Source organism: Misgurnus anguillicaudatus, chromosome 18 (assembly GCF_027580225.2).
Source record: "Misgurnus anguillicaudatus chromosome 18, ASM2758022v2, whole genome shotgun sequence".
In the NCBI taxonomy this organism is placed as follows: Eukaryota; Metazoa; Chordata; class Actinopteri; order Cypriniformes; family Cobitidae; genus Misgurnus; species Misgurnus anguillicaudatus.
In genome coordinates, this window is record NC_073354.2 from 13764596 (window position 1) to 13780855 (window position 16260).

At 40.0% G+C, this 16260-nt stretch overlaps 1 protein-coding gene across 10 annotated transcripts in view; it reads right to left on the bottom strand.

Annotated features, from left to right (window-relative positions):
• Positions 1–16260, bottom strand: part of mep1ba (meprin A subunit beta a) — a 107598-nt gene that overhangs the window by 11452 nt on the left and 79886 nt on the right. For 3 of the 10 annotated variants that reach the window (XM_073855889.1, XM_073855896.1, XM_073855897.1), the window contains 6 exons: positions 15731–15949; positions 15423–15575; positions 14871–15086; positions 13896–14546; positions 13581–13808; positions 13245–13481 (listed from right to left, as the gene is read on the bottom strand). The exons of 3 other annotated variants lie outside the window; for them this stretch is intronic. In XM_073855889.1, the coding sequence (XP_073711990.1) occupies positions 13480–13481; positions 13581–13808; positions 13896–14546; positions 14871–15086; positions 15423–15575; positions 15731–15949 (1469 nt within the window). In that variant the 3' untranslated portion in view covers positions 13245–13479. Of the gene's footprint in view, positions 1–4023; positions 4149–13244; positions 13482–13580; positions 13809–13895; positions 14547–14870; positions 15087–15422; positions 15576–15730; positions 15950–16260 lie in introns of those variants that run through there. 4 more of the 10 variants (XM_073855895.1, XM_073855894.1, XM_073855893.1 and 1 more) reach the window with 2 other exon arrangements.

The following is a 16260-nucleotide window of genomic DNA, read 5'->3' on the forward strand; positions in this document are numbered from 1 at the left end:
CCGCCCTTCTGGACTGAAGTGTCGACATATTTGTTCTTCACCATGTAAGTAGTCATCCTTTTTGCCAGGACAGAAAAGAATACCTTGCACTCGACACTTAGGAGAGAGATGGTTCGGAATTGGGTGATGTAGGAGGAGTCCATTTCCTTAGGTACAAAGCACCCCTCTGCTCTTTTCCAGGATGCTGGAATGATACCTTTTGTCCATATCCTTCGCAACAGTTTCCATAACCTGCGGAGGAGCATCGGACATCTCTTGTATACTTTATAAGGTATACCATTTGGTCCCGGGGCAGATGCTGAACGGGCTTTCTGTACAAAGTCTTGGACTTCTCTCCATGTTGGTTCACTGGTATCAAGCTCTTCCTCAGGAGTTTCAGCAGTTCTGCTGATCTTGGGGTGTGCACCGCAGGCTTGGTTCCTGAGGTCGTCATTGTGGCTCTCCTTAAGGAACTCCTCTACAACTTCATTAGGGCTGGTCAATCTTCCAGATCTGGCTTCCCCCAGCAGGGTTTTAGTAAACCTGTATGGATCCTTAATGAACTGAGCCCGCTTGGCCTCCTTCTCCTTTCTCAGTTTCAGAGACCTTTCTGCCCTTCTTAGTCTGCAAAGTTGCCCTCAAAGGCCACTGGTTAGATCTTTTATACCCTTCCTTTCTTCAGCACTTGCTGTTCTGAACTGCTTGTTGAGGGTCTTGATCTCCTTCCTCAATTGCAAGATCTCTCTTGACCTCCTGTACATAACTATTTATTTATAGCATTTTTAAACTTGATTGTTAATCAGGAACATCAAACACTATTCAAAGTCTTTGTCTTCAGAAAATAAATGTGAAATGATGAGTAATCAATAACAGAATAATTAAATTTTATTAATTAAGTAATTAAGTGTTATTTAAAAGTAATGCATTGTTTTTCACATATCCACCCACAAATACACATTATTCATTTTAGGAAATATTTTTAGCTTAATAGTGATTAAAAGGACATTGAAAATAAAGTATTCAAATTTTATTGCACATATTACATTACACTTATACAGTAACTATATTTTTAAAGACAAAACTTCTAACCATTTTATATAAAGCTTTTCAATCACAGCTCCTGTTTATTACTTAAACAGCCCTCATGGTTAATGCAGCTTTAATGTATTGCATATTTTTAAATATAGTTAAACATGTTTTGATTTCAAAAACAACTTGTATGTATTTAAATGCAATTAACAGAGGTAAAAGGCATTTTAGCTCCTTTAATCCAAACACGTTTTGAGTCCCAAAGCATTTACGGAGACATTTATGCAAAATATATAAAAAAATATAGCATTAATTAATTCAAGTTGAAAAAATATCCTATATAGATAATAAAATAAAATAAAATAGGGGAGAGTGGGGACAGTTGCAACACTTTTGGCATTTCTCAGAGACTGATTACATTAGAAAGCCAAGATTTACATTAAACCCACATACAGTGGATATAAAAAGTCTACACACCCCTGTTAAAATTGCAGGTTTTTGTGATTTAAAAAATTAAAACAAGATGAATCATTTTGGAACCTGTTCCAACTTAATTCCGTACTTCCAACCTATATATTAAAGCTAATAACAATAAGAAAACTTTGGTGGTGAAAAAATGGCAAGTAAAGTTGTACAATAACCAGGTTGCATAAGTGTGCACACCCTTAAACTAAAACTTAGTTTAAGCACCTTTAGATTTTATCACAGCATTCAATCTTAATGGGTATGTGTCAATCAATTTCACACTTTTGAATTTGCAATATTTTGCCATTTCTCCTTTCAAAAGCATTTTAAATCTGTCAAATTGGTTGGGTGTCTCCTGTGCACAGCCCTCTTCAGATCACCCCATAGATTTTGGATGGGATTTAGATCCGGACTCTTGCTGGGCCATTCCAAAACCTTGGTCTTGTTTTGGTGAAGTAATTCCTTTGTTGATTAGATGTGTGCTTTCTCTCATTGTCATGCTGTGAGGTGAAATTTCTCTTCATTTTAAGTGTTTTGGCAGAAGCCTTTAGGTTTTGGGCCAAAATTGACGGGAATTTGGAGCTATTCATTATTCTAACCACCCTGATTAAAACCCCAGTTCAAGCTGAAGAAAAGCAGCCACAAAGTATGATGCTGTCACGTTCTTGCTTTACTGTGAGCATGGTGTTCATTTGGTGATGTGATGTGGGTTTTATTGCACCAAATATATATTTTGGTATAACGGCCCAAGTTCAACTTTGGTCTCAATTGACTATAATATATTATTCCACATGGATTTGGGATATAGAAATATTTGTTTTTACAAACTTTAGATTTAGATTAGATGATATTTTTGATTAAAAATGCTAATAGCCCAAACATGAAGAATTCAGGAGATTTTTGTCACATGTAGGGAGCAAAAAGTAGTTGCCAGATATTGTTACAATTCTTTTAATGTTGCTGTAGGCCTCTCGACAGCCTTCCTTACCATTTTTTTTCCTGGTTATCTCATAAATTTTAGGTGGATGCCTGGTCTTAGTAATGTCAATGTTGTGCCATATTTTCTCCACTTGTGGATTATTGTTTTTACAGTATTCCATGGTATATTCAGTGTCTTGGAAATGTTTTTAGCCCTCTGTTGATTGATATTTTTCAACAATGGGATCATGTACCTGCTGAGTAAGCTCGACAAATACAATGGCTTTTTCAGTGGGATGATACACAAAAAAAATCCTTTAGGACCAGGCACACTTCATTAATAGTTAAAAAGTAATTAAATTATTGACAGGTATGTACTACTTCATATTTAACTTAAGTCTATATGTGATTGGTTGCTTTTGAACACCGCCACAATCACTATTGTAAAAGGGTGTGCACACTTATGCAACCTGGTTATTGTACAACTTTACTTGCCATTTTTTCACCACAAAATTATTCTTAATGTTAATTACTTTAATATATAGGTTTGAAGTAGGGAATTAAGTTGGAACAGGTTCCAAAATGATTCATCTTGGTTTCATTTTATAAATCACAAAAACATGCAATTTAAACAGGGGTGTGTAGACTTTTTGTATCCACTGTATGTCAGCTACCCCAGTGGTTCCCAAACTTTTTCAGCGTACGGCCCCCCTTGTGTACGGTGCATTCCTTCGTGGCCCCCCAAAGAAAATTTGTGACAAAAAACTCAACATTTTAATAAAAAAAAAAACATTAAATTATACAAAAAATAGTGCTTTTAGTTAGGAGCCTTATTTTTTTTAGGTTTAATTACACAGAATTCAAGATAAATTAATGTATTTCATAAAACTGGGGCCCCCCTGGCACCATCTCGTGGCCCCCAGTTTGAAAACCACTGATACCCAACCACACTGTTATAGCATGTGTACATATGATAATATTTGAACAGACAAAGTCAAATGTTGCGACACAGTTGCAACATCTATTAAAATGTAATGAAAAATCAGTCTAACATAAACTTTCCACTATATTTTATTTGTGCACAGCAGGTAGATGTAGCAGAAGAAACATTTTAATCAACAATATTTAAGTTAATTATAACCACATTTTAACAAAATGTTTATTTAAAATCGAGAGAAATTTCATAAAACCAAGAGAACTGAACTGTTATGTCTGTGTGTGTGCATGTGATGTAGCATATTTGTGTGTAACAGAGAAAGTAAGAGAGAATAAAATTAGTCCACATCAGACTCCCTATCTGTCACACGCTTTCTCTCTCATGGCATACTGAAAATACAGAACAAGTGGTCTACATTATGGCCTAATCTGATTTTAAAAATCTGTTTAGGAGACACTGGACTTTTAAAAGTATTCTTTTATAATGCATAAAATTACTGTTTACATTATAAAGAGCTTTTACATGCTGCAACTGTCCCTACACTGAAAGCCATGATAAAACTTGCTATGCTAGTTTAACAGAATAGCTTAAACAGATGATACCTATTCGAACCTGAGAAACAGATTAAAATTTTATTACTTTAGAATTAATTGTACAAACCGTTCAGACAGTCTGACAAAAATGACTTTTTTTACCTTGAAATGTGTTTTGTTTGGAAGCAATTGGCCGATATGGCTGAATTCTTCCAGGAGTGGGGGAGTGTCTGATTGAGTGTTTGCATTTAAAAAAAAATCACTGCTCTAGCTCATTCCTGATTGGTCGAAAAACGCATGTTGCAACTGCCCCTCGTTGCAACCGTCTTCATCTACCCTATATAGTGCAAATATTTTTCAGCAAATGGATCATCTGAAGAATTGGTTATGCAGAATACAGTTTAAATAAAACAACACCTGAGATGCATGAGAAAAAGTTTGAGGAGAGATGCTAAACCAACCAGTTAATCTGAATGTATTTACTGTACACACCAACATGTAGTTTGATATCAATAAATGCATGTTTTCGGTCAATAATCCAGTTCACATTTTTCGCTTTTAATTGGACTCCTTTTATACTGTAGTAGCCTAAACAGGGCTCAAATGTTTTTGGCAAATGAGGCCATGATGGCACACTGAATGTTGATCTCATCACTCTGGTGAATGTTCTGTCGAATAGAGAAATAAAGCATGGAAGTTAAACCATTGGCAGCGTGTGTGGAGAAAACACAACTGTGTTTTTTATGTATATGTGTATAACTTACAGTTATATCCTCAGTGTAGAAGCAGTGATGCAGGTTGAGGTGGGCAATGAAATTGTGGCTATGGTACTGAGGGTCACCGTGGGGCAAAGCCACACACACAGGACAAACCTACAGTAGAGGGCGCCAGAGGGCAGGAAAAGCTTTTAGTTTTCAGTCAAGCAACAACAAAAAAAAAAGGTTCAGGTGCAGTTTGACACATTGGGTATTAGAAAGATCTGTAATGATTTCTGACCACCTTTCTGATGTCATGAGCATGTACAGGATTGCAGTGATCACGTAGATTTAATTCATCCAACCCACTAATCGGACAGTAGGGACATGCAAAAGTCTTCACATTGGAGCTGAAAAAACAATGACAAAAGGAGAAATATAGCTGCAAAGCAGAGATGCTGGGGTCAAGCTAAAAAGGCACAGAATGAAGTATCGATGATGACTGTCATGATTTAAGATTTAAGAAGTTTTCAGTAGATTAAGGCAAAAATAGCCATTTTTCAAATCTTGAGACCACTAGGTGGTGCTGTGCATAAACAATGGATTTTACCTCAGGTCATGTTTGTGATGACACCCACCAAATTTGATATACATACGATTAAGCAATGTTGAGGTATAGCCTCAAATGACTTGACCACTAGGGGGCACTGCACCGAAACAATAGATGGTGCCTCAGGTCATGATTGTGATGACACCCACCAAATTTGATATACATATGAATAAGCAATGTTGAAATATAGCCTCAAATGACTTGACCACTGGGGGCACTGCACCGAAACAATAGATGGTGCCTCAGGTCATGATTGTGATGACAAATCCAAATTTGGTGTACATACGATAAAGCGATCTGGAGATAAAGCCTCTAAACTCTTAACCACTAGGTGGCACTGAAAGTTTACAAGGGCTTTAAAAAATGTCACTGATGAACTAGGTGGTGTTGTAACAAAACATTCCATACACCCTCAGTTCATGACATTTACAAGTTGTGAAACATTCAACTATTCGTACAGTGTCAGCCACACAAGAGCCATCCAGGTCATCAGGAGCAGTTGGGGTTAGATGTCTTACTCATGAACACCTTAACACTTGGTCAGGTGGAGCTGGGGTTTGAATAGTCTCGTTTTTCGCTGCTTTTTCTGGACAAAGCCTGCCCACGAGCTGTTTGATCGACATGTCAAACAACCAATCACAGTTTGTTTCCTCTAGCCTCACGTTTCGGACTCCCCACAATAACGAGCCTGCTGGCAACAAGTCAGTTATTGAAATAACCAGCCGCAACTGAATAGCATCTAAATAAACAACATTACTTACCATAGAACAACGTTAAACACTTCATCAACAGCCACACCAATAAGAGGCTCCCGTTAAACCTCTGTTTGAAGCATATTTCTCCACTTTTTAACACATACAAGCAATTCAAGAAAACCAAACTTTCTGACTCAAGCAAAACTCTTGGACGTCTTTTAGAAAGTCTATGCTGTGAACTTTGCATATTTTTGAGAATCCAATGTTTAGCTGATCATGATAACTGGTCATTATTATCCACGTGAACATGACTGATTCTCTTCCTCAATGGAACGTCAGAGCTTGTTTTCCAGGGACCAAAACTAATCGCGACACTCGCGTCCAATCAAAACGACTTTGACATTCTCACATGGTTTTCAAAAGTGTACGAAAAACATCAGACATTTAGCCAACAGTCTGTGGGCGTGACGTCTGAAGCTGAGACTAGGGTTTGAACAACCAACCTTCCAATTTGTAGACAACTACACTAACCACTGAACCACTGCCAATACACACATCAATGTGCAAAACCTTTGCGAAGATATAGCCTCAAATCTATTTTGGTGTAGTCGCCATCATATTTGTTGATGTGCTATACAATAACTGACAACAACTTTTTGTCTAGAGTGTAAATTGTGTGTACCAAATCCAAGCCAATCAAACGAACGCTGTAGGAGGAGTTTGAAAAAGTTGGTATGCTTTATTATTGAAAATGGCTGACCGAAAACGTTTTGATATCATTTGACTCGGCATGCCTCAAGGAATCTAACAATAGCACTTTCATGAATTTAGACTTAATTTTGCAGTAGTTATAAGCAAAAACACTCACCTTTCAAATCTTGTGACCACTAGGTGGCCCTGTGACAAACCGTTCCATGCACCCTCAGTTCATGACTGCTATGACATATAACAGCTGAGGTTAGGTGTCTTGCTCATGGACACCTTGACACTTGGTCATGTGGACATGGGGTTTCAACCACCAACCTTCCGATTTGTAGACAACCTACACTAACCACTAAACCACAGAACCACTGCCAATGTGCAAAACTTTTGCGAAGATATAGCCTCAAATCCATTTCGGCGTGCTAATCAGCATGCTCACTCTAGGTGGCGCTGTGCCAAAATTGTGCGCGCACCCTCAGGTCATGACTGCCATCAAAACTACCAAATCTCGTGTGAATATGTTTAACTTTGGCAAAAATGCAGCCTCAAATCCGTTTGTTCACACTGTACGTAAAATTCGCTGACACGGTATACGGAAACGGATTGGCGAATCAACACAAATTCCATAACTTTTTGCCATGAGTGTCTCTAGATGCTACACACCCATTCTTTATTCAAATTGGGCAAAAGCTCTAGGACGAGTTCGAAAAAGTAGGTTTTATAAACAATTCAAAATATCGAAATAATTAGCATGACGGAAATGATGTCATATGGTGCAATCGAATCGGCATGAGCCAAGCAATCAGAAGAAATAAGAATTGCGTTTCTATGACGTACGGGTCAGCAGTTATAACCAAAAATGTAAGTGAAAATTTTGACTGTTGGTGGCGCTATTGGGTTTGACATAGACACTCCAAATTTGGTGTGGTGACTATTTCGAATGTCATCTATGAGTGTGCCAAATTTCATAACTCTCCTACGTACGGTTGTATGGGCTGCCATTCTGGGCTTGACCCCTAAATATCAATTTTAGCCTCTGTCCAGTTTTTTGTTTTTATAATGTACAGTAATAATACATGCATATGTGAGTTAATATAAAGGAAAATAATATGTTAAAGAATTTTCCATTTTAAAATAATTTTCTCCTGACAATTTAGACATAACTTCAAATGTCCTTGTCTCTTGCATGTCTTGTGAAGAAATATTATATGACAGCTAGTTACAAGATGCACAGTTATTGACTTAATGCGCTAATGCAGTATATGTTTGCTTTTGTTTCAGTTCAAAAGTTCAAAATATTGAAGCAATACTTTACCCCAAAAAATGAAAATGAAAATTAGCAGAGTTACCAGTTAAAGTATATGACTTACAGGATGTTATTTAATATAACTTTGCCTATGTTAAGCTGAAAGAAGGGTCATATACACAAATAGTACAGCTTGAGGGTGAGTAAATATGGGCTTATTTGCATTTTTGGGTGAACTATTCTTTTAACTGATTTTCACATACACACATTTAAGTTTCCCAGACAGAGTTTAGATTAATCCAGGACTAAGGCCTTAGTTTTCTTAGGACATTTAAGTAGTTTATACAAACATACCTTACAATAAACAATACTGGTGTGCATCTTGAGACAAAACAATGCCACTGATATATGTTAAGATATCTCAGTGGAAGAGGTTTTTAATCAAGCCATAAACCCTGTCCGGGAAACCGCCCCTAAAAGACTTAACCCATTAGAGTTATTTGGATAACTTGATGGCTTTTATGAAGAATGTAATGTAGTGTTTTGTAGGTTCAACATGGTCCTGTATTTATGCACTGTAAAAAAAAGTTGGTTCAACTTAAAAAAAGTAAGTTACCATTGCCTTAAAAAATTTGTTAATCCATCTTGAAAATATTAGTTGCCACAATTTTTTTATAATGACAACAATTGTATAATAATAACTAATATTTTTAACTTGAATTAACTCAAAATATTAAAGGTGCAGTGTGTAAATTTTGGCTGCATCTAGTGGTGAGGTTTTGAATTGCAACCAAAGGCTCAGTCCACTGCTAACCCTTCGCTTTTGAAACACATAGAGAAGCTACCACCGAACAAAAATTTCATCGTTAGAGACAACTTAGTAAAAAAAGTTTGTCCGTTAAGGGCTTCAGAAACATGGCTGCATAAAATGGCGGCTTCCATGTAAGGGGACCCTCTGTGTATGTAGATAAAAACGTCTCATTCTGTGGCAATAAACACATAACGGTTCATTATGAAAGGTCTTTATACACCACTGATAATTTAGTTTTGTATATTATTTTGCTTTCTGTCAAGAGATCCTTCTAAAAATTACACACTGCACCTTTAAACACAAAACGGGGCTGCAAACGTGCCTACACCACTTCCCATGCAAAGAAGTGATGAAAATTTACATGTGGTATAGTTGTCACACCCAGGGGCTGGCTGTTAATAGGCTAAGCCACGCCCCTTCTCAACTTCCACCTCGAGGAGGTCCCCAAAGCCAACCCAATGACCAGACAACAACGAGGACAGGTAAGTATAAAACAATCTTTATTTATTTAAATATTTAAGATGTACACGGGAAAGGGGGAATTAAAACTAATATCTGGCTCTGCCCTCCAGGTGGGCCACGACCAGGAGAGTGACGGGGAGTGGGGGAGAGGGCTTCGAAAATCAGGCTCCTGCCTGATTCCTTCTACCAATGGCACCCTCCTTTTCCTTCTTGGAGGCAGAATAAAAGCAAAATGAGTGTTGGCGTTGTTTTTCCTGTCTGCATCCCTGTCGTGTCGTGCACTCTCTGTTTCTCTTCTTCCACAGGCAACGGCTGAGACACAGAGGCACCGTTAGTTCGGCTTAGGTTGTTCTACCTCTTCGCTGGCTACAGCTCACTGTAAGTACAGGTTTCGCACAGTTCGTCCTCCTTGGTGCCCACTCTCTTCCTCTTTCTCCACAGGTGACGGCTGGGACACAAAGGCACAGTTAGTACAACTTGACTTCACTCTCACCTCTTCGCTGACTACAGCCCACGGTAAGTACAAGTTTCACACAGTTCGCTCTCTTGGTGCTCACTCTCTTTCTCCACAGGCGATGGCTGGGACACAAAGGTACAGTTAGTTCGGCTTGGTTTCACTCTCACCTCTTCGCTGACTACACCTTACGGTAAGTACAAGTTTCTCACAGTTCGTTCTCTTGATGTTCACTCTCTTTCTCTTTCTTCACAGGCAGCTGGGACACAAAGGCACAGTTAGTTTCAACTTGGTTTTGCTCTCACCTCTTCGCTGACTACAGCTCACAGTAGGTACAAGTTTCACACAGTTCGTTCTCTTGATGTTCACTCTCTTTCTCTTTCTTCACAGGCAACAGCTGGGACACAAAGGCACAGTTAGTTTCGACTTGGCTTTGCTCCCACCTCTTCGCTGACTACAGCGCACAGTAGGTACAAGTTTCACACAGTTCGTTCTCTTGATGTTCACTCTCTTTCTCTTTCTTCACAGGCAGCTGGGACACAAAGGCACAGTTAGTTTCAACTTGGCTTTGCTCTCACCTCTTCGCTGACTACAGCTCACAGTAGGTACAAGTTTCACACAGTTCGTTCTCTTGATGTTCACTCTCTTTCTCTTTCTTCACAGGCAACAGCTGGGACACAAAGGCACAGTTAGTTTCGACTTGGCTTTGCTCCCACCTCTTCGCTGACTACAGCGCACAGTAGGTACAAGTTTCACACAGTTCGTTCTCTTGATGTTCACTCTCTCTCTCTTTCTTCACAGGCAACAGCTGGGACACAAAGGCACAGTTAGTTTCGACTTGGTTTTGCTCTCACCTCTTCGCTGACTACAGCGCACAGTAGGTACAAGTTTCACACAGTTCGTTCTCTTACAGGATCCTTATTGCGTTCAGTTTCGGTGTGGTGCGTTCTCCGTCCCTGTAATCAACAGACTTAGAAACGGGCCAATATAACACAACCAGATGGCGGGCTTACAACAATTGGTTTCTCTCGACAGGTCAGATCAACAAGTAGTTTTCCGGGCGGCGTCGGGGACGAACCCTCACGACGAGCTCATTGGTCACAGAGGGGTGGACACGTTGCGCGGTCACACCAGGCCGAGTGCTGCCCTTCTCTGTCTCCCGTTAGGCGATAGTATCCCGAGCAGGGGCGCCCCTTTGTAGAGGCCCGGGACGGCGGAGTTCCTACACCTCACTCTCTGCAACAGTAAATATTATATAGGTAAAAGCATCAACAGTAGTGATCTTTAATTGTACTCACACGTACACCAATCGTTCAGTTCTTCACCGCCGTTCTTCAGAAACACCCTAACGTCTGGACGGGAGATCGTTTCCGTGGCACCGCTTCGCTACGTAGACCTTAAGCGTATTCACAGCATAAATTCAGATGTTCTCTGCTAAGACCGGCAACCTCTTCGTCTTCCTTTGACAAAGTGTACGAAGGCGGGGGTTTGTCTGACAAGGCACACAGCAATACACAGCAGTACACAGCACCACGTCAAAAGTGAAAGTTTCCACAGCACAAAGACTCACCCACCACGCTCAGGTGTACACAAAGGACGCCCGTCTCTTTCCACTTTGCCCAGGTCCGATTGGTGATGGAAAATTCGGTCTAGCTGATGGTCTTGTCGCCGTGCTTAGCTTCCGTCGAATATTTCCTCGGCTCACCCACCACGCTATCTCAGGGGTAGGGCCGCCCTCCTTCTCTTGGAGGTATCCACTGGAAATACAGGTTAGTACACAAAGCGTCTTCACCAAATGTTATACTCACAAGTACTGTAAACGATTTATCTCACTGTCCTTTGCTTCTGGTCCAAACAACAGGCAAAACATCAATCCTGCAAAACAGGGCGTCTCTCCAGCATTTACACAATCCACTTGCAGGTCTGTACTCACATATACTCCGTTCTTCTCCTTATGTTGTGGCTTTGTTTACGATTTCATCCGTTCGTTTTTCAACCTTTAAGGTTCACAATATCTCTCCAACTACAGCGCTTCAGCCTGGGAAAGAGAGCCGGACCGCCACCAGCAACGCACCCGATGAGTACACACAGCACTTCAGTACAACGTCAACAACCAGCCCTTAACTGTGATTTAAACTGTTTTTTTATACTGGCCTGTTTAGCGTGCCCTCCAATCATCGCCGCTCCCGTTAACTAGGCACAGCTGTGTCTAATTCGCTGATTTTCCCTCCCGCGGCGCTACCGGAAGTTCCGGTGTTCTTTCTTTCTGGCCCGGGTGGGAAACACTTCCGGGCGGAACCAAACTTCCTTAACTTTGGTTCCGCCCCTAAAGATCGTCACCTTGTGACATCGGCATCAGAAGTGGGCGTGTAGAATAGCGCCACCGATAGCGCCACCTGCATAATTTCAAGAGAACAGCCCTCCTACTATGAAAAACTTAGAGATTTGATAGGGTCATCTATCACCTCAAGACCTACAAAAAGTCCCTTGGACCCAAGCTCTAAACCCCACAGGAGGTCGGCAATTTTGAATTTTCGCTGTGATTTTATGTGCAAATGTTGCCATTTCCAGGCTTTGGACTTTAACAAACTTCTCCTAGAGATTTCATCAGATCATCATCATATTTGGTCTGTGTCATCTAAAGGTCTTTGAAATGTTAAATTGCGAAGATCTTGACTTTTCAGTGAAGGGAGTGTCTGTGGCGGCCTGGCAAAGTGTGATGTTTCACCATGAAACAGGAAACTGTTGTAATTAAGGCATACAATGTCCGATCTGCCCCTGACTTCACACGTTTGATAAGTGTCCTGGCCTGAACACTTCAACATGGCAATATTCAGTAAAATGTATAGTGCCACCTGCTGGCATCAGAAAATGCCATGTTTTACACTGTGATTTACTGCTCAGAGAAATTTATTCAGATCTTCATCATATTTGCTCAGTCTGAACTTAAGGACTTCACAGTGATAAATTGTAAAGATCTTATATTTTCGTTAAAGGGGCTTGTCCGTGGCAGCCTGGCAAAGTTTGATGTTACACCATGAGAAAGCTGTTGTGACTCAGGCATTCAATGTCTTTCAATGTCAGACTTCATATGTTTGACAAGATTCCTGGCCTGAACACATCAATATAACAACAATCAGTTACAGTCATAGCACCACCTGCTGCACACAGGAGTTGTGGCACATCAAAGTTCTTTTGAATAGCCACCCATATTTACCCACTTAAATTCATATTGCCCTGGTTCACTGTTTTACTAAGAGCCATTTACTATTGGCGGTATACGTGCGAGGGCCCTAACATCGCTGCTTGCAGCTTTAATTTTAATTTTAATTTAAATTCAAGTTGATAAAACCTAAAGTTTTAAGTGCAACAAGGAATATTTACAGTGCATATTTAAGAGTATTTAAAGTAGTGGGTGTTGATTTGGTTTTGGTTTCCAGGAAGCGCTCTCGCATCTCTAAAGATGATGATGTGGAAAGGACCCAAGATGCAGAGGACTCAGACCCTTATGACTTTACAGATGATGATAACAGTAGGTAGGCTTGAATGCATGCAGGATGACAACCAGGTCATGGTATTGGAGAACGTGCTGTTTCTCATCTGAGGGAGGAGCGAAGATCAATGCCGTGTTTTATATGTTACAAAACACAGATCACATAACTTTTGATATTACAGCACTTATTTATTACAAATGACCAATAAACTGTGCAAGCATCAATTGCTGAGTTTATTTTATTTGAAGCAAAATTGAAAGGCATTTTATTTTTGTAAATTTGTTTGATTTAATATCTTAGCCCATCACTATAACAGGTTTCAGTACAATCTACTTGCATTCATATACATTTTATTTACATTACACTTAACAATTGACATCATTGGGTATTTAGGATGTATTCTGCATCAAAGTTGGTGTTTAGTCCACATTCTTTTAAATGCGTATTTATCCTGTAAAAGGAATGAAATTGAGTTTTTAATACACATTTTTTGTACACTCATCATCATTTTGGTAGGACAATATCAAAAATAGGACATGTAAATACTCACAACCATCTGTCCTCTCCAATTCAATCTCTCCCTCTCTTTCCATCTGTCCTCTTTTTCGGACTCTCCGCACGTAGTACGACGCGCTCACGGCGACACCCAAGAACGCGACAGCTGCCACAAAGACACTTATTGCCACCGTTACCGTGGCACTGCCAGTGGAGGCGGTTGTAGAGTCATCAACACCTGATCTCAGATCTGCTTTCCAAGTCTCCAAAAGTCCAGTGGCATCTATTGAACAAATATCAACGACACTTCACAATTGTGTTGTACTGTAGGTTTTAAATTGTAAGATGTACAAAACATATTAAAGCAAACCTTTAAGAGAGAGGAGAAAGATTACATCATCTCCTTTAATAAAGGTTCGACTCTTCATGCGCTCATGTGAGATGAAACTGCTGTAGCCATAACCTCGCCCTCGGTAGTATGAGTTGCCATCTCCGTCAGTGACCAGACTTCCCACTTTTCGTGGGTTATCCCAGAAATACTTCACGTTACCCATTGAATCAGTGGAGGTCATGGTTGGATCTGTAGTGAACATCTTGAGGTTATTCATGCGTTTTTGGATGTCCGGATTCTGCTCCATCATCTCCATTGAAGCTTGCCGCCATGGACATGGCCATTGGAGATTGTCATCATGCGGTCCCGAGGTCAAGTGGAAGTACATCGCCATTCTATCTGGACTACTGGCAATGCCATTAATGTACAAACTAACCTGGAACGAGTAACCTTCCCTGGACAGGATGGGTGGGCTATAGATTCTAGATCCGACGGGGGTTGTAGCGAGAAGTTTGCTAAAGTTACGAATATGCCAAATGTGAGGACACTGTGTCTCCGAGAGGTTGATGTCATCCAGAGACAGACCCCCTTTTGATGCGCCACGTCCTTTAACCCCCTCAAACACCACTCTGAATTTATGAGAGACATCTAGGGACACATGGTACAGCTCCCAGGAATGTTGAAGTCCACCTGAATAGTAGAATATTATGCATTACCCATAATGCACATATGTAGGTTAAATATTTGTGGCATTGTTTGTAAAAATCCAAGCTAAAGTTCGGATATTTTGGGGCTTTATAAAGTTTGATTTCACTCATTGATTTCAATCTTTGTGATGGCCTTACTCAGACAATATTTAAGATATTGAGGTTATATTTTGACAGAGTGTTCTTTACATTTTGTTTTCTATAGAAAACAGTAAATCACATAAATTACTTGAGATGGGTTTTCATAGGGTCACATATATTCATAAACTGTAAACAATTATGATTTTGGTGTATTTAAGATTATTACCACTAATCTTTTGAATAAATCTCAGGGCTCCTTTGGGGTTATCATCTGTATATTCTCGCACCCAGATGTTTAGGTGGTCATCAGCGGCCCCGCTGTTGTAATGATAAAACTGCAGGCACTGGAAGCCTCTTTTGGGATAAAAGAAACGACTCTCCAGGTAAGCCTTGTCTCCATAGTTACCTGTGATTGTGCTGAAATGCATGAAGAACCCAACACCTATGGGAATATAAACATTATTAGATAGGGGAGTCATATAAATATAATGAGTCTTTTTGCATGTTAGCTTTTACTTGTAAAGGGCAAAGGACAATAGTTTCCTTTTAATACACATGAATCAATAAACAGTTTTTATCATACAGACCAAAGTGCCACATCACAGCATCATAAAAAAACACACCGTTGCAACTATAAAGCCAAGTAGTTTGTGATGCAAAAAGTTATGATAGGAGTTATCAGTGCAGAGTTATGAATTCAGCTTTTCATTGTGTACGTTAACAGAAAGAATCTAGCATTTTATTTCTTATTAGATATTTTCAAAAGAGGTGTTCATACCTTGACATTGGCCCAGATTGGAGAAGTCTGTCTTCGGACCACCCTCTGCTGTTTGCACTCGAGCCCATCTGGCATTCCCACCCTCACCCTGGATCATGCCACAGATGTTCGGCTGTTCGAAATGACAAGAGTCCAGAAAAGTTGAGGATGAACCTGAAAAAAAAAATTAAAAAGTTTGCTTATGAAACTAGACTTTATCTTATCAAACAGACTAGTGTCAATATAATTTTATAAATATTAATGGAGGATTTTTAAACCATAGGTCAGAATCAAGTAGTCGTCTGTAGAAACTGGAGTCGTAAACTTACTGCAGTTATACATCCTGTTAAGCTTGAGCAGGTCATTGTCACTGAACTCCATGCGCTGGCCGATCACATCTATAAATTCTGGGTTCTTGGTAACAATAGTAGGCTCTTTGTTTTTGCTGAAGGCTGTCTTACTGTAGTGCATGACAGAACTGTAGTCGTACGGGACACCAAAACTGGTTGACTCCGTGTCATCATGTAAATTAAAGATGTTCTCTTTGCCTACATAATAAACAGACAATACATTACGGTTCATTCACACGGGGCGTTGACCCTTCCCATTCACTTTTAATCGGTGAAGTCATGCATTGCCGAACTGAATTGTGGATCCGTCGGCGCCGTGTCAGTGCCGTTGCTCGCTGCAGAAGTTGAACATTTCTCAACTTTTCAAGCGGCAACGCAATTCCCCTTATGCAAATAACCTAGGCAGAGTCAGCAATTATGTTTATGTAAGACTGGAGCATGTGTAGCGGCCACTGTGATTGGCTGTTGGCCATGCTTCAGACAAGCCTTCCATTAAGCGTTAACGCTGA